Genomic DNA, 21,448 nt, shown 5'->3' on the forward strand with positions numbered 1-21,448 from the left:
TATGAACCATTTTATTACATTATATAAATCTAACAAAAGTATAAACATGGAATACAAAATGTTCATATAAAATACATACAATAAGGTCCTTCAGAAACACTGTTATAAAACAATACTGTATATGAAACTTATAAAAACACAAATCAAATAACATGCAGGAAAGCCAAAAGATGAAAAGCCCAAGGTCTTTTTAATAAAAGGGATAGCATAGAATTGCCTTCATTTATAATGATCACAAAAAAAGGTCAAAGGCATTTGTAGGAAGATAACTCAGAGATTATTGGCCTGTGGTAAAACAATTAAAAAATAAAATCACACATAATAAACATCTAACATAGGAGCAAAATGCAGAAAAAAACATTAACAAAAAAAAAACACCACACAATTCAAGATCTCCAGCCCCATAATTGTACTTGAACTTTTCAAATCTAACTAAATTGGTTTGTGGGACGATAAAATCCCTGATGTGGTTAGAAAACGTATCTGCAGATTACATTTTTATAGAAGATGTAGATCAAAGTGAAAAATTGACATAAAAGGGTTGAAGATGCAGAATTGTGAGGTCAAATTGTTCAATTATCAATTTAAAGTCTATTTTAATCCCTCAATATTTACTTAGAGCTGCATGTTCTTTTCCAAGAAGACAAAGTTACAAAAACATTTTGTGCTGCAGACATTTTTTTGCAAGCTGAGTACCAAACAAACAATATATATGATTACAAATGTATACCAAAAGGTTGTAAGGTTGAATAAATCCTTCATAATCTAACGTCATATAACATATTTAAGGAATAATTTCACATTTTGGGGAAAAAATGCTTCCTAACTTTATGGTCGAGCGTTAGGTGAAAACATCCTACCTTTATGCTAAGATAAGCGCGCTGGCCGGCGCGTTATATGTAAAGCACGGCTATGAGAACGGCATCAATCTCTCTGCCAAAAATGTAATAAGTAAATTTCCCCAAATGTCCAACTATTCTTTCAAAGTAACTTTGATGTAACAGTAATATAATGTGTAATCCATCATTTTAACTTTACATGAAATTGCAAAAAAACATTGTAATGCAGAGTAGAACATCTTGTAAAGACCTCATTTAATGAATTATTCTTTTAAGTTTTGAGTCTTAACTGTTGCAATGCAACACATTTCATGAAGGCACAATGACCCAGCAATACAATAATAAAATTGGATCTGGCTTTAATCATTCTCCATTTCTGCTGCCTTGTTATTTATTTGCTGTCTCCCCAAATTGAACTAAATTAGATTCTTCTGTCGACAAGCCAGCATTCAGCGGTGAGCGTGAGCCCTCCTGCTGTTTAACTTGCATAACTCAGAGCCCACATTTCCACTCAGCCAATTATACTCCCACTTCCATGGGGTCCTCAAAAGGCTACTTACTGAAATGCCTTCATCCGTATAATGTATTCAAAACATTTTAGATGTATAGAGAAATATAAAGATATCACATTTATAGTATAAACGAAATCAGGTCCTTCAACATAAAAACATTTTAAAAGGTGATAAGTGCGAGTTACATACATTGTGTTTAGCCTGTGGATATACACCAGCCCTGCTAACAAACTGATTCTCCTTTCCATAAGTAAAAAAAAATAAAACGTAAACCACAAGTGCTGGTAGTGTTTTGTATCAACCACAATGACTCACACGTGAAGAGTCAGCTTGTTTAAAACAAAAGATTCCTCAACTTCTTTTTTTGGCCTGCACATTTTACCCCCAATCCCTCTCTGTTCTTTGTATCTGCTGAGATCCCGACCTCCATTTTAGTCTCCGAAGCAACAACTTTTTGAACTCTTCTAAATGAAGCACATGACCAACACAACTTGTATCACAAGACTATCGTCTAACTCTAAATGTTCCACAGCATGACTTTGCAAATCCTTTAGTTGAAAGCACACTGAAAATATACATCCAGCTTGTGTCATGGTCACCGAGCGTACAATGCCAATAGTCAAATGCCTTCAAAAAGAAGAAATCATAGTGATGGTTCAATATCTGATCTTTCAAAAAACCTGAGCTGCTGTCAGTCACCTGCTGACATTTAAGCAAAGTACCCACAAATTATTAAATAAGCAAATAACAATGTTTTCAATGCTTACTTGAATTTCTGGTGTTATTTGAGAATGCAATTTCTACATATTTACACTGTATTCTCATTACAACACGCAGAGTTTGTGTTCCCATGAAGAAAGGGCTATAAGGGGGGGATCCTATATCCCGTTGTACATGTTACTGTTTTCGTGGTGACATTTTAGAAATATTTGGATTATTAATAGACCCCAAGTACTTGTCATTGAGGTTTTTAGACCCATACATTCTACCTCCTTTACTTGCCAGAGTCCAAAATACGATACACAAGTAAACAAACCCAAAACACGAAAGGAACAACCTTCGACGCTTAACATCAATCAAAAGTGTTTTTGTATTTGACGGGTCATATTAACTTATGTCCCGTACATTCACCGATGAAAGGCCGGCCACGTGTTTCTGTAGGTCTACTTTGAGTAAATAAGCAGTATGAAATATGGAAAAACATATAAACCAAGTTTACAGGTTATACAAAAAAGCACTGTTATCCTGTAATCACTAGGCACATAGAGGTAACGCCTACAGCAGCATGTGTTGGTCTTATGGACGGATGTGCATACTGTAAGTCGAGGCCTGATTACCTGGTCCTCAGATAAAAAACACAAGATTCAGTCGAAGCGCCTTTATATCTATGAAGGGATCGATACTGTTACCAGGAATCCTACGGAGTGTGAAGGCGTTTTTCCATAATGGACAGCAGGTTTAGTGTGAGGGCAGCGTGGCAGTGTTGGCGGCATTGAGTTGGCCCACAGCTAACATCAGGATGTCTTTCTTCTCTTTGTAAAAACGCAGCTCTCTGCCCGCCAGCCTGGCATCCTCCAGTTCTCGCTCCGTCGACGCCACCTCCAGCGCAACAGTGCTGGCTACACTCTGTTCTCGGTTCACCCAGTCGGCGGCCATCTGAGTGCGCATGTCATCATCCAGAGCCCGGTGAGAATAGTGAGCGAGCACTTCCTGCAATTTAAATAAGAGAGCGAACGCTAAGTGGTGTTGTCAACTCATTCAAAAGTTAAGTGTTCCAGCTGCCAACTCAGTTTTTAGCAGCACAGCAATCCTTGGCCTCATGTTACCTTACATCAAATTGATCCCACTGAATGTCACACAGTGATAAAGTGATGGAAAGAGAGCCCTGGTATTGGATCTCTACTCGATATCGGCAGATAGCCTGGAGGTATAACAATTTGAACTTGCTGTCACCTGTGCAACAAGAGTATAAGCTTCAACGCACGTAGAGATTTTTTTTCTTTAATCAATCTTTTTGCCAGCTCCTCTCTGCTCTCTAGCAATGCCCCCAAAAAAAAACTTTAATCTGTGTGCACAAGTCAAGCCCTGTAGGGAAAGATTTGCCACAGAGTTTGTTTGTTTAGGAAACTTAATGAAGAGCAATGAAAGCTACGACTGCACATGGATAAATGAACCCATCAGTGAAGTGACTGACAGTACCTGTCGGGAACACTGTCGTTCTCTCATGGCTTTGAGACTCCCGTTCCAGTGCAGCAGCTGGAACACAGTCATCAACTCCTGAAACAAACACAGCCAAGCCAGCAGGAATTAGAACTATGCTCGCTTCAGGACACTCAATACGTAACAGCTCCATTTTACAAACCAAGCATGCTTCTTTCGGTTTCCATATTTCCATTTATACATAGGGTTAACATGTTCTGGCTTCAAGCTCCATGCTTTTAGTGAAAGAGAAACATGTCACATGTTGGCTGAAACTACTCCATTACCCCAGTGGAGTAGCTAGCTCTTGGTGTGCTCAAGGCATACAAACTAGAAAACTCTCTAAAACATTATCTGGTCTCTATCTTTGTGTTCATCTTTCTATGAACACATTTTCACTCGACTCGAGTGCGTCTCAGGAGCATGAAATGATACTTCACACGACACAGAATTTCACGCACCTGAAACTCCAGCATGGATTTTCCTTTGTTGGACTCAAGCATGAAGCGAAAAGCCCCAATTCCTGTGTTGGGATTATCAGCCTCTTCTCTGTTTCCCTGGAAAGAAATGCTAGTTAATGTCAGTTGACAAGATTCTTGGGGTAAATATAATCAAGATAAAATAATGAATAATGAAGAGAAGATCTCTAAAATGTGTGTTGTATACAGGATAAAACATTTTGGTAGGGGCTAGTTGTTGAATAAAATAATGAGAAGCCACCTTTGCAAAATATTTTAGGAAGCAATTGATACTAAAGTAACCTTCAAAGCATCAATTATTGGTATCAGGTATCTTCTATTCTGCAAATGACCCACAACAAACAACCCCAAACACACAACCCCTATGTAACTTACATTGAAGGACGCCAAGGCCTCACTGACGCTCTTCTCAATGAAGTCGTCGGTGATTCGTCGAGAGGGATGTTCATTAAAAACTGAGTTCATCAGAGCAATCTTAGCGGCGCTGCGTCTTGCCTCTGCCTTGGTGGGACAGAACTGTCAAACAGTGAAGAAAACATGCATTAGTGGTCAGATAGAATCAGAAAAGATAAAGCCATTTGTTTATGTGGAGGTATTGCGTTAGCGACAGTGTCCATAGACCGTGACTTGCTGTTTTTAGGTTGTGCACCCATATTTGTTATGTTGCAGTTAAAACTATTTTGGAATGTCTAATCATGGCTCTAGTTTTTCAAGGGTCTCTCCAACACACAATAATAATTTAAACAAAACTCCATCTCTGTGTTTGATCTTATCACAATCATGCTAAAAAGATGCAGAGGAGGTACCTGGAAACTACCAAAGCAGCTGCCCCCCGGAAGACTGACATAGCAAACATATGGAGGGCTGCTGGATGGGACCATTTCATAAACAACCAGAGCTCCATTACGCAGGTCGGCCCCTCTGGTCAGCTTCATCTGCCAAAACTCCTGTAAGGCTTCCACCACATTTACTGGAGGGCACACAGACAACAAAAAGAAGGCTGGTCACAGTGTGGTATATCAACGAACTCTAACGTTGCATTAGTCCCCGATTGTGCTCGGAAACTTCCTCTGAACACAAAGATAGAAAAGGGTGGGATGAAGGTCATCTCAAGGATGTCAGAGGTTTTTCCTGAAAATATTTAGATGGCTGCTCAGAAGACAAACTGCCGCACCTCATAGGAGCTGCTTAAAGAAACACTCCCTCAACACTACACTTTACATGCTCATGCCAGAAAGTTAGTTATTCTTTCTTTCATGTGACATCAGATATGTAAGTTCCTAAACTGCAATGTTATTGCTCTAATTGTTAAAATTGTTCACTATAAACTCTATAAAGTTCTTTTGTTTTAAGCCAAGAAAAGACATATCTTGTGTGCTATTGAATACAACAATAAAATTACATTGTTGCTTACTGCAATATTAAATACACCACAAATATATATGAATCCATTGAGTACTCTGTTGTTTACATAAATTATCCTTCCAACAGTGAATTTCTGCTGGTGTGACATACATGATGTCATGGCATGTCCAGAAAATGCATTTAACTTTATGTAAAGTAGTTTTCCTAAATCAAGGGCCACCTAAAGCAGGTTCAACATCCCACACTCAGACCAAGTTATTTTTGAGCATTGAAATGGTCCAGGAAAGGGATAAAATAGAAAGACAGGAAATATCAGGAGATAGCGGAAGAACACATGTGGCAATGGCCTGCACTCAAACCCACAATGTGGCCGTGGCCTGGAATCAATCAGCACATGATTTACAAATGTATCACAGGGAAAAGTAAAAAATAAAGTAAGATTATTAAATGTATAACATGGTATGACATTAAATTATAACAAAATGAATCATAACTGACAGAATGACTTTACTTGTATTTATAGTCTTGGGATGTGGAGATTACAATACAATGTTGGCAAAATAATAGTGCTGAATGCCCAAATATGACACATGCTTTTCTGTATAGATGAGATGCCAAACACATTTTCTACCCAGGAACAAATCACAAAATTGGAGCTACATTAAGATCAAAAATATAAGCAGCTTTTATGGTGCTGCCAATGTTTGCGGTGTTAAGTAGCCTAAATGGGAAGCTGTTAGTCGGGAGCACAGAGGGACAATCTTTTAGAAATAAATCCTATTAGCGGACAAGAACACTTGTTTTGGCTCAACAGCATTTGGTGTAATGCTAGTTGTATGCATAGTTCTGTCCAAAGTGCTGTCATGATAAACAAATGTGTAAACTTTAATCATGAATATATAGATCAGTAATTCATCCTTTTTTCTCTAAAAAGTTAGCATTAGGTGTGCAAATGACATCCATCTGATAATATCTACAAAGAGGAATATTCAGGAGAATAGGAACAAATATAACACACTTTGATTAAAAACTACATCTTTGCTCCTGAAATTAAGTGGTGTGATATACAATTACACTACAGGACCGGAGAAGTACTATGTAAAAACAAGTTAATAGTCTAAAAGCGTATTGTTCGTAAATGTAATCCCCATGGTCTGTGGTAGATAATCCTTTAATGCTACTATGCATGTGTAAATATCAAAGGGAAAAGAATTATTGTGCCAATGCACCAGATGAAAAGTTTACGGTAAAACAACATAGTCTGTATATATATATATATATATATATATATATATATATATATATATATATATATATATATATATATATATATATATATATATATATATACACACACACACACACACACACAGTGTAGCCAAACATGTAGGGTACAGGGAACGTTAGCATGTTTCTTTTATGTTGCTAATTCACTTCCAAAAGAATGGCGCAGCTGAAAGTAGCTTTCTGCTCTTCACAACTCTTTGCAGAACAATATGTCACAGGTTACCCTTGTATCCCCTGTATCTCCGTTATCTTGACGTTATTAAACGGAGCATTGTCGCCACTGGACGTTACCTCTGCCGTAGCCCTGCGTGTGTTTTGCGAAGCTGCGGACCACCGCCTCCACCGCCTCCTTCAGCACCGCCGGGTTCCCCGGGTTGCAGTGCCCGCTGGCTCCCGGCCCTAGCCCGGCTCCGATGCCGCCGTACAGACTGTGGAGCTGCAGCGGGGGCAGCGGGGGAGGAGGCCCGGACGAGGCGGCCAGAGAGGCCGGGGAGGGCAACAGCGGCGCGATGGGGACCGTCACCCCGGGCCGGAGAGAGGAGCGCAGAGTCCCGGTCGGTCCGGACCCAAACCCGATGCCCGGCTGCAGCCGCTGCGGGCGGATGCTGTCCGGCATCACGTTGAATTCCATTGTCCCGACGTAGCGTCTGCGAAGTCCTGGTCTGGATTTAATTTGTGCCGATCAACCCGAAGGGTTCGGTGTGGAAAAAATGGTCTTCAAGGGCTTGATGAACAAAGTGTTAGCAGGGTTTTGTCAATCACAGTCGAAAGAAGTACTTAGCCGATGTTCATTCGACACATATCACCGCTGCTGTGCATCCTCACTCTCTGGATTAGACTGCGGGGTTGTCAGTCAACTGATGCCTTCAGGGGTCACTCGTTCTCCACAAACTCTGAGTTCATGAACCATCAATGTATTTTTGCATGTAATTATTGCATTATATACCAAATGTGTGCTTGGTTTTTCATCCACATTCAGAAATTAAGTGTCTAGTGGCTCATGTGCTGTAAACATTGTGAAGCTTTTGTGTCACTACATAAAATGAATAAATGTGCTTACGAAAGACAATTGTAACCTTGACTTTGCCACTGGTTTTCTATTTTATCAGGTTGGCTTACACCTTACAGAAAAATGTTACTTCAACTTGGTTGTGTTGGCTTGAATTACATCACAGTGTGTGTCTTCTTTAACATGCACCAGCATTTACAAACATTAGGATGACATAATATTATATATTAGGAAGTCAGTAAGTGATGGAAGATGTGGAAGAGAACACTACACGGCAGAATATTACAGTTTACAGCTACTTACCAGCAATTTTTGATGGATGCTTGTTAATCTCATTAAACTAGGATGTCAATATTTGACTCAGTTTTACTCCTCCAATTCCCCTCCAAATGGTCTCGTTGCATAGAAGGAAAACAGATGCTGCTGTGTAATGGTTTAATACAAAGCAAACTCCTAAATATTATATTTTGATGACTTATTTTGTGTCTCTATGGTTTGTTCAAGTTGTGTGCATGTTGTTATCATAATTACGACATTTTCTATCGAACCTGAATGCAGCAGTGGAAAGTCAAAGAAATATCAAGCCAAGAAATCTGAGCCTCGCTGTTCTCCAGCAGAGGAGACTTAGTGAAGGCTTCAGCTCTGCAGCCCGGAGCATGGGATTAAAACTGGGAAGCCGAGTAACTCAATTTATTCAATAAGAGGTTGAAAACAATGGGGATCCTTCTTTGAACAATGAAATAAAAGTGTAAAGTAACTTGGTTAAACGTTGAGTTAGTGGACCACCACAGACTCGAAGAGGAAATGGGACATCCTCTTGAGTTTTCGAAATGTTTTTTTTCTGACTTTCTGGGGCTTGTGTACATTTTCATTCTTTCTGTGGTCTGGTTTGAGGCCACAGGAGTGTGGAGGAGGATCTTATTTTTTTTTTTTTTCAAATATGAATCGACATTAACTCATTTTCTCAGTGGACTGAGAGAGTGTGGAAATCCCACAAGCATCTAACATTGGAGATGCGGCCTGTTTAAATATTTGAGTACACGCACAACAGTCATTTATCAGAGTTGTAATGAGTGTTTGTCTCACTGGAGGGCGTGCTCTCATTTCATGACATCAGCTATTAACCTCAGCTCTGCAGCTCAGTGACATTTGATCACTAATGTTAGTCTCCAGTCAGTTTCTAATGCTCAGTTTGACTTACCTTTACCCACTTCTTGTTATCTTTTGCTTCTCTCGCTGTTGATAAATAGTCAGCCTAAACATGTTGTGTTCATTGTAATAAACTGCAATGCATTTTTTACATAATATTTTCCCTTGTATGCTTTATACTTTTACTCCACTACATTTCAGAGGGACACTTATAGTACTTTTTAATTCCCTAGATTTATTTGGCAGCTGAAGGTTCTAGTTGGGATTCAGATTCAGATTTTACGCGTTAAAGCATTTTCAAATGTCTGTGAGTTGTGAGCAGTTCCACCCAAAACACATTTCCCCCTTTAAACCTCTCAGATGGTTTCAGTTAAATAACAGTTTGAAGCCAAAAGAAGTCAAACACTCCAATAATTTTCAAGAAGTAAGAATACATTTGTGTTACATAATATGTTTTACTTTCCATGTTCCGGCCTCTTCAATCATCTCATGACTCATTATGACATTTATCTTGTGAACCTTTGAAGACTTTTTGTTTTTAAGAAATAGTACCTTTTCTTTTTCTTAAATATACATTTTGCCTGTAACACGCCTGGACTTTTACCTATGAAGGTGTTTGAATAAAGGACTTTAAGCTGTACAGAATGTTACATTCAGGTATTATACCTCAGCAAATAATGTGAGTATATCTTCTACCTCTGTGCCTCTCCTTACCTTCAATCTGTATGGATGTCATTTTTAGGTGACAGGGTTTGTATCTGAAAGCTGTAGTTACTTTACAGAATAAAATAATTTGATCAGTTTATGAGTATGATACGCTGTTACAAAATAAATGACTAACACTCTATGAAGTATGTACTCTAGTTCATTTAACTCCATTTCTACCAGTCAAAACATTACAATGTTTTTTACAAACAATACTTCATTGTGTTCTCCTGCTGCAATGTAATTGTGTAGTACTCATGTCCGTGTTATCCTTGCATGTCTTGCGTAACAGCTCCTCTTTTTTTTTCAGTGTTGAAAGACGTGTACAAGCTGTTTCCACTAGGAGAGTCCAGGCCAGTGGTGAATAGACTCAGGACAGTGAGAATACATTCCCACATCTGGTTTGGATCAAAACTTTTACAGTCTGACTTTGAAACTCCAGTGCAGGGCTTTCCCACCGGATGAAAAGAGACTCGTCGGATTCTCGTTCAAGTTTTAATAACCATCTTGTGCTGTTTATGTTCACCTCTCACATATTTCCCCTGTATTTCCATTTCCCTAGGTCTTGAATTGTTTATGACTGAGGAGGAGTTTGACTGAGTATTGATGACTTTACAACGGCCATAACGATGGAACACCCTGATGGATGTAAAGCAAAGGTAGAAGGGTTACATCCACATGTATGAGTGTCATACTTGCAGACTTAAACATTTTTAAAGACCACTTTGTTGTTGTTTGTAACATTGCAATTCTTTGTTTTCAAGAAGATTTTTCAGTCCTGTGGTCCATTACATGAAGTAAAAAAGGAAAGGTTTTAAATGTATTTTAAAACTCTTGATTAAGAGTGAATTCCATAATTAAATACGTATTAATACATCTTCACAAATAAAGTTCAAGATGTCAAGTTTATAGTAAGTGTGTAAAAAATAATCCTCTAAGTCTTGAGTTAAATGCTAATAACAGCATGCTAACATGATGATGTTTTAGCAGGTATAATGTTAACCATGTTCACTTAGTTTAGTTTAGCATTGTACTGTGCTAACTAACACAATGCACAACTGATGGGAATATCCTTAGTTTTACACATAATTGTAGAATAATTGAAATGTATAATAATAATTATAATATTCATGATATAGGTGATTGTTCTGAATGTTTCAACAAATTCCATGGTAATTCATCCAAAAGCTGCTTAAACACTTGACTAAAAACACTAACGTCTCCCTGCTGGTGGTAATAAAGATGAAAAGATTTTTGGTTATTGTTTTAATGGGAGTGATCATAGATTCCCATGACATAAAACATACAATTAATTAACTTACATCTGTATCTAATGTCTGATTTCACTGTGTTGGCGACACCACATGGACCACTGCATCCTAGCCTAGTTTGCTACATCTAGATTGACTTTTATTCAAACACACAGAATTCAACGATACAACAACAGAGCTCACATCACTGAATGAATTAATCAATAAACCAAACAATCAAACAGATCACAATTTTAACAATATTCATAATCATAATACACTTTAGTTATAGGACACTTTTCTAAACAAGTTACAAAGTACTCAACATAAAAGCACTTTTTGAAAAAATACCCAAAATTAAAATTAAAGCAAAACATATGAAGTATGTAACAGCCATAGCAGTACAATAAAAAGTCTTAATAAGACAAGACATTCTGTCAATTATCTTCTCTGTTATATCTGTTGACGCTCTTGTGTCATTATCAAAGTTCTGGCCTCGTTTCACTGTCATTTAAGCTTTTATTTAATCAAGATGATAAGATGTACTCATGTTGGGAAGTCAGCAGAGGGACTGTTGGACTTTGGTTTAGTTTGTCCAGGTGGCAGATTAAGTCCGCGAGTTTCAGTGCTGTGATACCCTTTCCGGTACAAACATCCAGGAATGTTTTGTTTCTATTTATGTCTAATCAGATTCATATTATGTCACGGCTGCGTCAGCATGCGGGACTATAAGAAGTGTGAGAGTCCGACAGGAAAGCACCACCCGGGCCAACTTCTCCTGCCGTACAGGTGAGTCTAAATATGTCTCTGAAACAATGAGACAATAACTCTCAGGGAGCGTAAGGCTACAAATTGTTCCTAAAATTAATAAATTGCAACTTTATGAGGGTAAAATGCACTCCTTTATTGCTTATAGATTTAATTAGTGAATTAATGTTAGATATTGGTAAAGGGAGGATTTGCTGTTGAAGGTGTTGGCGTTTCTCAATCATGTTTAACATGTTTACATTTTTAACGTTATACATTCATGTTAAATTCTGGCACAATCCTTCTCAGTATATTTTTGATCTTACATTTTTGATCTTCTTTTTAATAAAAAAAAAGAAAAAATCTTCTTAAGACACAAAATAATTTTTTCCTAATTTCTTTTAATCATCTGCAACATATATACACATGAGGCTCCAACGCAGCAATATACATTGATCTATTTATATTAAGGTCCAAAAAGGATATTTGTCACACCAATTTTTTTTTTTAATTGATTTTCCTTAATTTTAATGAAAGTTTAAAAGAATAAATAAATGACCCTACGAATATACACACTGAGGTGATCTGATTAACACTAAAATAATGGGAGTTATTAGTTACTTATTTTATGCTATTAGTAAATCATAAAATAATAATAATAATTAATTCTAAAGATGAGAAAATATGCCATCGTCTGGTTGATGATGGTTGGTCTATCTCTTGATTAAAAGTACAATACAATATAGATGTTCATTTTGTGACTTGGGAAAACTTAACTGTGATAAATGATTTCAAAGTCAAAGTTCCTTTCAGCTTTTTACCGGAGCTACAGTCTCTGATAAGCCTGATAAAGTTTACAAGTCAATGTGTGTTGAGGTTTGGACAAGCACACGGTGGCTATAAATATTTATTTTATTACCTCATGGCGGAAAGGTCAGGCTGGCAATCCTAGAAAACTGGAAAACTTTCATCAGTGAGACATCTGATCGAACGACAAGTGACCTTTCTACTCAACTTGTGAAAAACAACTGTATGAACCAACCTAACGGCTCATTTTGGATTTCACAATGAAAAATTGTCAGGAAGGTCAAATCAGAATCAGAAACCTTTTATTACCAGGAATGTTCTCACAAACGAGGAATTTACCTTGGCGGAAGGTGCAACATTAGGCATGAGACGTTAGACGAGACAAACAACAATCAACAGTCTCTTAGAACACAAATTCAAGCATATCAGGGTAAAAAAAAAAAAAAGGATGGCGCTTTTCAGTCAGCACAGGTATGATTATATTGCAACCAAGCAGCAATGAGACAGAGGAACATGCAGCACAGGTCAGCATCATAGGACCTGTATAGGTCATAGGTCAGTATCAGGTTATATCATCGTCAATCATAAATGTTTGCTTTTGTAGGTCTCCTCCACTCAGCAGCCATGAAATTCTCCCTCATTGCAACCATTGTTCTCCTTGCTCTGGCACAAGGTATGACCATCACATGCACTTTATATTCTCCAAATAAGAAGAGTGCAAGTATTTTGTTTATTATAGCAGTGAACAACATACTTAAGTATTGACTTTTCTTTATCTTCATCCTTGGAAACCTACAGGAAGCTTTGCACAAGATGCTGCCGATCTTGAAAGGCTCGGTCAGTATTTTGAGGAAATGAAGACCAAGTTGATTCAGGACATGACTGAGATCATCCGCAACCAGGACCTGGCAAACCAGGCTCAGTGAGTACAGTGAAGCCGGGACACCTCTGTCTCTACACAGTCACATTTTTTCTCATGACTTCACATCCAAGATCATACCTGAGGTAAATGACTTGAATATTTCCTCAACCACTGTTTTAAAAATCAATACCAGAATTTAAACACAGGAAATAAAATAAGCACTTAACTCTTTTTTCCCTGTTTGTGAAAGTATAAACTTTCATTCACAAAAAACAGGTGCATTTTAGATTGTTATATTAATTAATTGTATTCTCCCCTACAGGGCCTTCGTGGAGGACAAGAAAGCCCAGCTGGAGCCTCTGGTCGCTCAGATTCAGGAGCAGCTGAAGACGGTTGCCACCAACGTCGAGGAGCAGATCAAGCCGTTGACTGCCAACGTGCAGGCTCAGCTCCAGCCCCAGATCGACAGCTTCCAGCAGCAGATGGAGGCCATCTTGAAGAAGCTGACAGATAAGACCATGGCCATTGGAAACTAAACACCGTCTTTCCAAAAGATAGAAATGTGCCACTACACCACTCTTGGCTGAAAGTGCAGGACAAAGTATTAAAGTCAAAGATGTTTCAGAGATTGCAGACATCATCATCTGTCCTAAAGCGCAAATAAAATTTGAAACAACTTCACTGTGGAAATTTCATTTGTGTATGATGGGTGTTCATTTTTGGCCACATTATCATTGGATTTCTAAATCAGTTTGGTTTGGCCAACACAATTGGAGACACTAACCACGATCAAGTCATCGGAACAGGCTTATTGCCACCATTCGTAATTTCAAATAGCCAACAGACACACAGGCGACTTTAAAAGGTTTATTCAAGCAAGCAAAGGTCGTGGGACATTTCACAATAACAGGCTGCAGCAGCCAAAAATTTTAAAAAGGGAAAAGAATAGCAGAAAAGGAATGCTTTTAATCTTATTTCGCCACAGAATTCTTCTCTAAAACCTCTTATGAACTGGTCATTTTTTTATTTAAATTTTCTCTTTTTTGTGTATTTTCTATTTTTAACTCAGCAAACCAGGCCTGGTGTTTCTGTTCATTAGAGGCCTGGCTGGAGACTTGTTTCCATTGGTAATTTTTTTATATATCATTTGACTTCTTTTTCTTTGTTTTATGCATTTTCATTTTTTCCAACGGTGAAGCTAGCTAGCATCAAGGTTCCCCGCTCCTGTGAAAACACAAAAACACAAATCAGTGATACTAAATACTACTGTACATGTTCATGGTGCTGACAGTTTACGACCAACTGTTAAGGTACTATATTCAAAATTCAGAGCATTGAAATAGAAGCAAACTACTAATTGCTCGTTGCCAAGTAAAGAAATAGTGAAGTGATGTCAAACTGAGCAGAGAATGTGAGGGTATTGTAATCCCAGTTCCTTTGTGCTTTGTTTGCAAAGCCGGGGCAGCCACACGGGCATGCTAGTCGCAGTGTGTGGGCCCCACTGGGTGCTGCTCTGCAACATCATGCTCTGTCATGTTGAGAGCAGGGTAATCCCTAATTTAGAATCATTAAATACACAACCAGTATGATTAATTATGTGGCCGTGTCACGTGAAGCCATAATCTCCCGTCGACACGTCCATTCCGGATTAAAAGGGGCTCTGGAAACTGTAGTCATACCTTGGGTTCAGACACTCGGGACACCAGCTGAATTTGTCACAGTCTTCTGGGAGGTCTCCTTTGCCTGGTGGGCTTGAAGCACAGCCACCGCCTCATCCACCTGCAAAAATTAAGTTGTTGAATGTTAGTAACATCACACATCCTTTGGTGTAAATATTTCCAGGGATATTTATATTAACAGAAAGTAGTCTGTGAACATCCCTGTCCTTTTATATTAAGTATTGGTGAGCTCTTCAAAGAAATAACCTAAAAAAGTTGTCAATTAAAATTCGTTACCTTCGAGCGGAGAGACTCTGGGGACTCCAGCATGTGGAGCAGCTCTGAGTTGTCAATTTCCAGCAACATACCAGTGATCTTCCCTGTTAGGCTTGGGTGCATGTTCTGGATCAGTGGGAAAAGACGTTCACCTAGAGAGTGAAAGATACAGAGGAGTCAATACAGAATGATACAACACCATGTTAGCACATGGGCTACAACAATACAGTAGACAGCACAGGCGGTGAAGTGAAGGTGTGGTTTTATTAGCTGGGGATAGAGTAGCACATTTTGAGGAGAAACAAAAAAGACTTTCAGATACTGGGTCCAGCGAAAGGTGGGGGATGAGTGTTACATCAATTGAACGAGGTATGTGGTCATTAAGAGCTGTTGCTGAAACTTACCCAGCATCTGCTTCTGTTCCTGTGGTTGAGCGGCTGCCAGCATGGAGGCTGTCAGAGGCTCCTGTCCCTGAACATGGACAGCGGGCTGTGGGAAAGGGACACAAGTCAGACGGAAAATGTTAACTGCACATTAAAACGTAATGTTTGTCCGCACAGGGAGCACAGAATAGGTCAGTAGTAGTTGGCCTAACAAAATAAATGTTTACCTGTTGCATGGGGACTTGTGGCTGAGCAGGTATGTGCTGCTGGGGATTGCGGACTCCTGTGGCGTATTTGTACTGAGGGACTCCACGCACAGGAGCAGCAGCAGCTGCGGAGGTTGGTCGGGGGCCCATGGGCTGAGCTGTTGCAAGAACAAGGGACAGAAACATGTCACAAATACAAAAATAGCAGACATAAAATTTAACTGTATTTGATGTGGAGTTGAACTATTGATCGAGTATAGGCGACTGACCGAGACGCTGGGCGGACATCATTCGGGGCACCTGGGAGGCCGGCCGCATGGCGCCGAAGGTCTGAGGGCGTGGTGCTGAGGGACGCATAGCACCTGGCATGTTCTGGAAGTCTATAAATGCACAAAAACCGAGTAGTTTGTGTTTAAGTGCATCTTTTGCGCTTTAAACTTACAGTAAATGTACACAAAGTTCAAAGGACAACTTAAAAAAGGCTTAATACTCACGTTGTGGCCGGACACCTTGGGTAGCCCAGCGTGGGCTCGGGCGAAGCTGGGCCATCTGCCCAGCAGCTTGGTAGTAAGCAGCACGGTTCTGGGCCTGAGGTATGGCTGCCATGAAGTAGCCTGAGGGCGGGGCTGGTTGGTAGGGATTGATGACTGGGTTTGGCACTGCACGCACAGTGGCCATGCGCTGCATGTACTGGTTGGTGAGGTGGGCTTGACGCTCCTCTTTCCGCTGGGCCAGAGCCACATACAATGGCTTGGTTGCTACGATGCGTCCATTCATTTCCGTCACCGCCTTTGTGGCCTCCTCTGGGGACGAGAAGCAGACAAAACCAAAACCTTTGCTGCGACCCCCTTCCATCATGACCTGGAAGTGAGAGTCAAATGGAAATTATGAGTGAATCAGGGCACTGGTTAATGAAAGCAGTTTCAAAGCCATCTTTAAATTACAAAAGCCAAGAAAACAGTTGATGTCTTACCTTGGCACTGGTTATGGTGCCGAATGGTGTGAACTCCTTTCGCAGACGTTCATCATCAATCCCATCATCAAGGTTCTTCACATACAAGTTGACACCCTAAAATTTGATAAAACTAATGGTAAATTTGATGATTTATTTGAGAAAAAAACAAACATATTGGGTCAAAATGATTCCAATATTTAAGTACTGAAAAAACACCAGTTACTATTTATTTAGTGTATTTGTCTGTAATACATATTTATCCCCAGAGATCATGGTGAAGAAATTTGGGGCCCATGAACTACAGAGTTACTGTAGCAGCCATTTTGGCCAGTGCAACCTATTAAGGAGGGAGCACTGAATTTGACAAAAGCTGCAGTCTTATAACTTGCTTGACCCGACGATATGACTGAAGGGTTTGATTAGAAGCAACTATCAAACTAGGATGCTTTACTTCGGCTCAAGAAGTTACGTTAAATTGAAAAGAGGACCTGGTAGCGAGTCATGCGGTCTTGTTTCATTTGCTCAAATTTGCGCTTGAGTTCCGTCTGTCGCTCCACCTTCTTCTGGGCACGGCCAACATAGATGAGCTTGCCGTTTAACTCCTTCCCGTTGAGCTCATCGACTGCCTGTAGCAAACATGAAATTATGTCAACTCTGAGACAGGAATGGTGGACATCTCCAGATGGTTGGTACAACTCTTACCTTCTGGGCATCCTCGTGCCTTTCAAAGCTGACAAACCCGAAGCCTCGAGACTTTCCACTGTCATCTGACATCACACGGATACTCATTGAGTTTCCTAAACAGAGACATTAACTTTAGTAACTATATTCTGCCCAATATTTTGTTAATGCAGATGATCAAACCATTGTACATCTATGAATAGGAGCAGAATTAGTAATTTCATTGTTGTTTTTTGGGGGGTTTTTAATAAATTGGACACCCTGACTGACCATATTTACTGAAGACTTCCCTCAGCTTCTCTTCATCCATGTCTTCACCAAAGTTTTTGACATAGACATTCGTGAACTCTTTGGCGCGGGCACCCAGCTCAGCCTCGCGCTCTTTACGAGATTTGAAGCGACCCACGAATCTGCATTGAAATGGAAATTTACCATGTTAATTCTAGGAATAATAACATTTTTGCTCATCGTTACTGAAAAGCAGAATGTGTAAGTTCATCCATCTTATTATTACACACATCACATAATATGTGCATGCTAATCATACATTCTTTTTTCTCGCAGAAAATTCTGAAAGTGCTCAAACATCATTGTGCAGTCTTCAATCGGACTACGTGCCATATTAATTGAACAAAAAGTATTTTCCCATTTCCCATAATTATTTGAAACATACATATTAGTTTGAACCACAGTTTGAAACAAGTTAAACCACTTACACTTTTCGGTCATTGAGCAGCATGCCATTCATTTTTTCAATGGCTCGCTCGGCTGCCTCCTGAGTCTCAAAATGCACAAAGCCGTAGCCTTTAGAGCCATTCTCGTCACAAACCACCTTAGGGAAAGAAACACATGCTGCTTTAAAGCCACACTCATGCAGCACATTAAAGCTAAAACCGTCTTATTTGCCTCCGTTCGGACACTGACTTTCTATCGTTTCACAAAACAACCCTCTTATTGCCAATGAATATAATTTGCTGCCGAGCTGTTCTGAGAAACGATGGACAGTTAATATTTCTGATACTAAGAGACTGACAGTTTGAGTTAAGGGTACAGGGCAACAAACACAAACTGTTGGGGGACAATTTCACACCAGGAATGTTTCCAGTGCAAAATATCAGAGGACATTAACGAAGCTCACACATGCAAATGACATGCCTGCACTCACAATGCTACACTACAACAATGATGGTTGACAATCCCCGATTCAGGTTAGATACAACAGGAAACTGTGGCTACATTCACACGACTACATTTCTGTTTTGAAACATCGCTTTCGCTACTTTTCCACCTCGGGTCCACACTACTCCGGAGTTTTAGATCATAAAAACGAAGGAGTTTAGTTTGAAAAACTCTGGGACCTTTGAAAGCGATGGCCTAGACATCCATGTTTGCTACTTGATTATATCTTAACAGTTATGACGTGCCCTTCCCTGATTTGTTACGATGCCGAAAGAAATCAAACAAAAGCTTTGATTATTGATTGACTACCCGTGGTCAATTCTGAACGTATTGCAGCCGCTGCTGATATTGTTGCCTATACTAACAGATGTTATGCAGTTCGATTCTGTATTTTAGAATGTTACTACTGCTGATATGGAGAAGAAGCAAGCAGTTATTGGAGCAAATGGCGTGCAATGTGTCTAGTGAGTGAGAGATGCGCGTTGACCAAATTTATCGACCCATAATCAAATAAACTTTGATTTGTAAGTGTTCATTTTAAAGTAATTTTGATGTGATTTTAAGATAGATCAAGCAAGACCTGCAGAGTTTTACCCACCAAATGTGTCTATCGACGAGGATTATAGAGGAAGATCTTAAATATTGGGCACAACCTTTTGTTAATAAAGTGTACTATAATACTCCCTTTTTATTTTCTGTAACCAAGCACCTGCATGCCCAGTGTTTGTGAATAGTCAGTAGTATGGGTGGAAATCTTTCAGAAAACAATTCTGATATGCCTGTGTGCGCATTGAACGCTTTCGTCAATACGTTAAAAGGAAACGTATTAGGGTTGGATTAGTGGGAAACTACCCTTTTACCTTGCAAGACAGGATGTTGCCAAATGCAGAGAAGGTGTCGTATAGAGCTTTGTTGTCGATGGATTTGTCAAGATTCTTAATGAAGATGTTTCCCACACCGCTCTTTCTCAGTGATGGATCACGCTGCGACCACATGATGCGCAGAGGCCGCCCCTTGATCACATCAAAGTTCATGGTGTCCAGTGCACGCTCGGCTGAGGGAAAGAGCACAGGAGCAGGGGTTAGATTATTTACTACATGCAAATCCTTAGATGTGTTTCTAGTGTTTACGGTTTGCATGGAAAAAGAAAAAGTAATATAACTGAATGGTAATTTACTACAGCAAAACTGCAGTACCAATCTCTGGGAGCTGGCCAACTCAGACCAGTAGAACATATATTTAAAATGTTTTATCTAAATAGTGGCAGTTCTACCCATAAAAAAATGGGGAGAGGAGGAAAATCTTACATTAACTGTATTATTTAGCGCTACATTTAACAATATGATCATTTTATCAATTTGTTTTCAGTTTGAATATATATATATATATATATATATATATATATATATATATATATATATATATATATAAAAATAAATAAATAAGAAAATAAGAAGGGAAATGCTGACCTGAGCTCTCTCATCAAGGGAATGTAGAACACGTTTTGTGTTGATATTTGGCTTCAAAATTCAAGCCTGACATTTTGGGTATTCAAGGCTGACATTTTGTGTAAAACAGGTATACTATTTGCGTAAAACAGGTATACTATTTGCGTTCACTGCATATAATGACGGATGTTCAGATTACAACAAAGCTAATAGGCAACATTCTGGAGAGATTCAATCAAAATGCCGTGTCAGCTCTTCAGGGAGAACAGTTGGGGTGTTGTCCTGACAGACCACAGATAAAGAGGCACCGAGTGCCGGGTGGGCAGGGCGGACGTGGAGCTTTTCCGCTACGCCACTGCTGCTGGGAGGTTCAACTGAGGAGACCCTGCCGACAACATGTCGGCCGCAGTCACGTGTAGTAGAAAGAGGCTAGCTTTCACTCAACAGTCTTTTTAGAAACAGACGTTTTTTGAACATTTTAATCGGTGAATAAATACATGGCTTACCGTCCGCTGGCTGTTGGAAGTTGACATAAGCGTACCCAAGGGAACGCCGGGTAATCATGTCCCTACAGACCCGGATCGATAGGATAGCTCCGGCTGGGCTGAATTTCTCGTACAGCATGGCCTCGGTCACATCTTGATGCAGATCCCCCACGTACAGGGAAGCCATGGGGTAACTGGGAGCACTAGGATTCATTATCGCTGGTCAAAGGAGGCTAGTAAAGATCTCGGAAGAAGCCTTCTTTTCTTAACGGAAAAAAGTTTTCGGTAGTACGAAGGCTTTGGTGGTCTAGCGGTTAGGAGCGGCACGGCGCCAGTTCGGGGAAGAATACTCGTGGTACACCGTGAACAACCGTTTTCAGTTGGTGGATTCGGAGTAAAACGTATACGATAAGATATATTAAAAATGGCACAATGTCGACTTCTAATGAGATTAAAACGGTCGTTAAAATTTGACACAAGCGGATAAAAGCAAATTAGCGTTACTTAGCTTCGGCTTTGAAACAGTAACACGTCGACTGAAAAAAAAAATGCCGTTCGTTTTTTTCAGGCAGATCCTTCTTTACGTTACCGTCCAGTCCTCGGATGTCTACTCCAGCTTCACCGTTGTTACAAAAAGAAGAAGAAAAAAAAAGATTTTTTGTTTTTTTAATGTTTTGAGTTTTTTTTGTATTTTTATTTTTTATAGAATGTGTGCCGAGCGAGCTCAGGAGCACACACGCACTCACACAGCACTAACAGGCGGGGTTGAGGGTAGGTACGCAAGGGGGGGAAGTTGAGTTTTTATACCAGCGGACGCGTCACCGCAACGGACCAATCATCCTTCGGTCGTCGAAAGGGGCGTTAACCACAACTGTACGCATGATGATGAAATCATGTAAAAACGTATAGTTAAAGACGGAAACCGACTTATTGGGTTGACCACAAGTGTCGACTGTTTGGTGACACT

At 39.6% G+C, this 21,448-nt stretch overlaps 3 protein-coding genes and 1 non-coding gene across 4 annotated transcripts; 1 reads left to right on the forward strand and 3 right to left on the reverse strand.

Annotated features, from left to right (window-relative positions):
* Positions 1–28: 28 nt before the first annotated feature.
* Positions 29–7,521, reverse strand: lix1l (limb and CNS expressed 1 like). Its single transcript, XM_068576397.1, has 6 exons — positions 6,973–7,521; positions 4,836–4,999; positions 4,405–4,545; positions 4,012–4,107; positions 3,551–3,628; positions 29–3,061 (listed from the first exon to the last, which is right to left on the reverse strand). The coding sequence occupies exons 1-6, from the start codon at positions 7,310–7,312 to the stop codon at positions 2,810–2,812; spliced, it is 1,071 nt and encodes a 356-aa protein (XP_068432498.1). The 5' UTR covers positions 7,313–7,521; the 3' UTR covers positions 29–2,809.
* Positions 7,522–12,958: 5,437 nt separating this feature from the next.
* On the forward strand, positions 12,959–13,889 carry LOC137785113 (type-4 ice-structuring protein LS-12). Its single transcript, XM_068576155.1, has 3 exons — positions 12,959–13,021; positions 13,147–13,270; positions 13,533–13,889. Exons 1-3 carry the CDS (start codon positions 12,973–12,975, stop codon positions 13,744–13,746), a joined length of 387 nt encoding a protein of 128 aa, XP_068432256.1. The 5' UTR covers positions 12,959–12,972; the 3' UTR covers positions 13,747–13,889.
* A 174-nt stretch (positions 13,890–14,063) lies between these two features.
* On the reverse strand, positions 14,064–21,255 carry pabpc1b (poly A binding protein, cytoplasmic 1 b). Its single transcript, XM_068575216.1, has 14 exons — positions 20,503–21,255; positions 19,409–19,602; positions 18,086–18,201; positions 17,640–17,779; positions 17,391–17,485; positions 17,177–17,314; positions 16,707–16,802; positions 16,228–16,594; positions 16,003–16,113; positions 15,755–15,891; positions 15,549–15,633; positions 15,166–15,296; positions 14,890–14,989; positions 14,064–14,434 (listed from the first exon to the last, which is right to left on the reverse strand). Exons 1-13 carry the CDS (start codon positions 20,693–20,695, stop codon positions 14,897–14,899), a joined length of 1,896 nt encoding a protein of 631 aa, XP_068431317.1. The 5' UTR covers positions 20,696–21,255; the 3' UTR covers positions 14,064–14,434; positions 14,890–14,896.
* LOC137785277 (small nucleolar RNA SNORA5) lies at positions 16,926–17,063 on the reverse strand. The gene has a single exon (XR_011077474.1). It is a non-coding gene; the product is annotated as a small nucleolar RNA SNORA5 (small nucleolar RNA).
* Positions 21,256–21,448: the final 193 nt, after the last annotated feature.

The sequence above is a fragment of the Clinocottus analis genome, unplaced genomic scaffold, assembly GCF_023055335.1.
Source record: "Clinocottus analis isolate CAN_PGR_092001 unplaced genomic scaffold, fCliAna1.0.p SCAF_14, whole genome shotgun sequence".
In the NCBI taxonomy this organism is placed as follows: Eukaryota; Metazoa; Chordata; class Actinopteri; order Perciformes; family Cottidae; genus Clinocottus; species Clinocottus analis.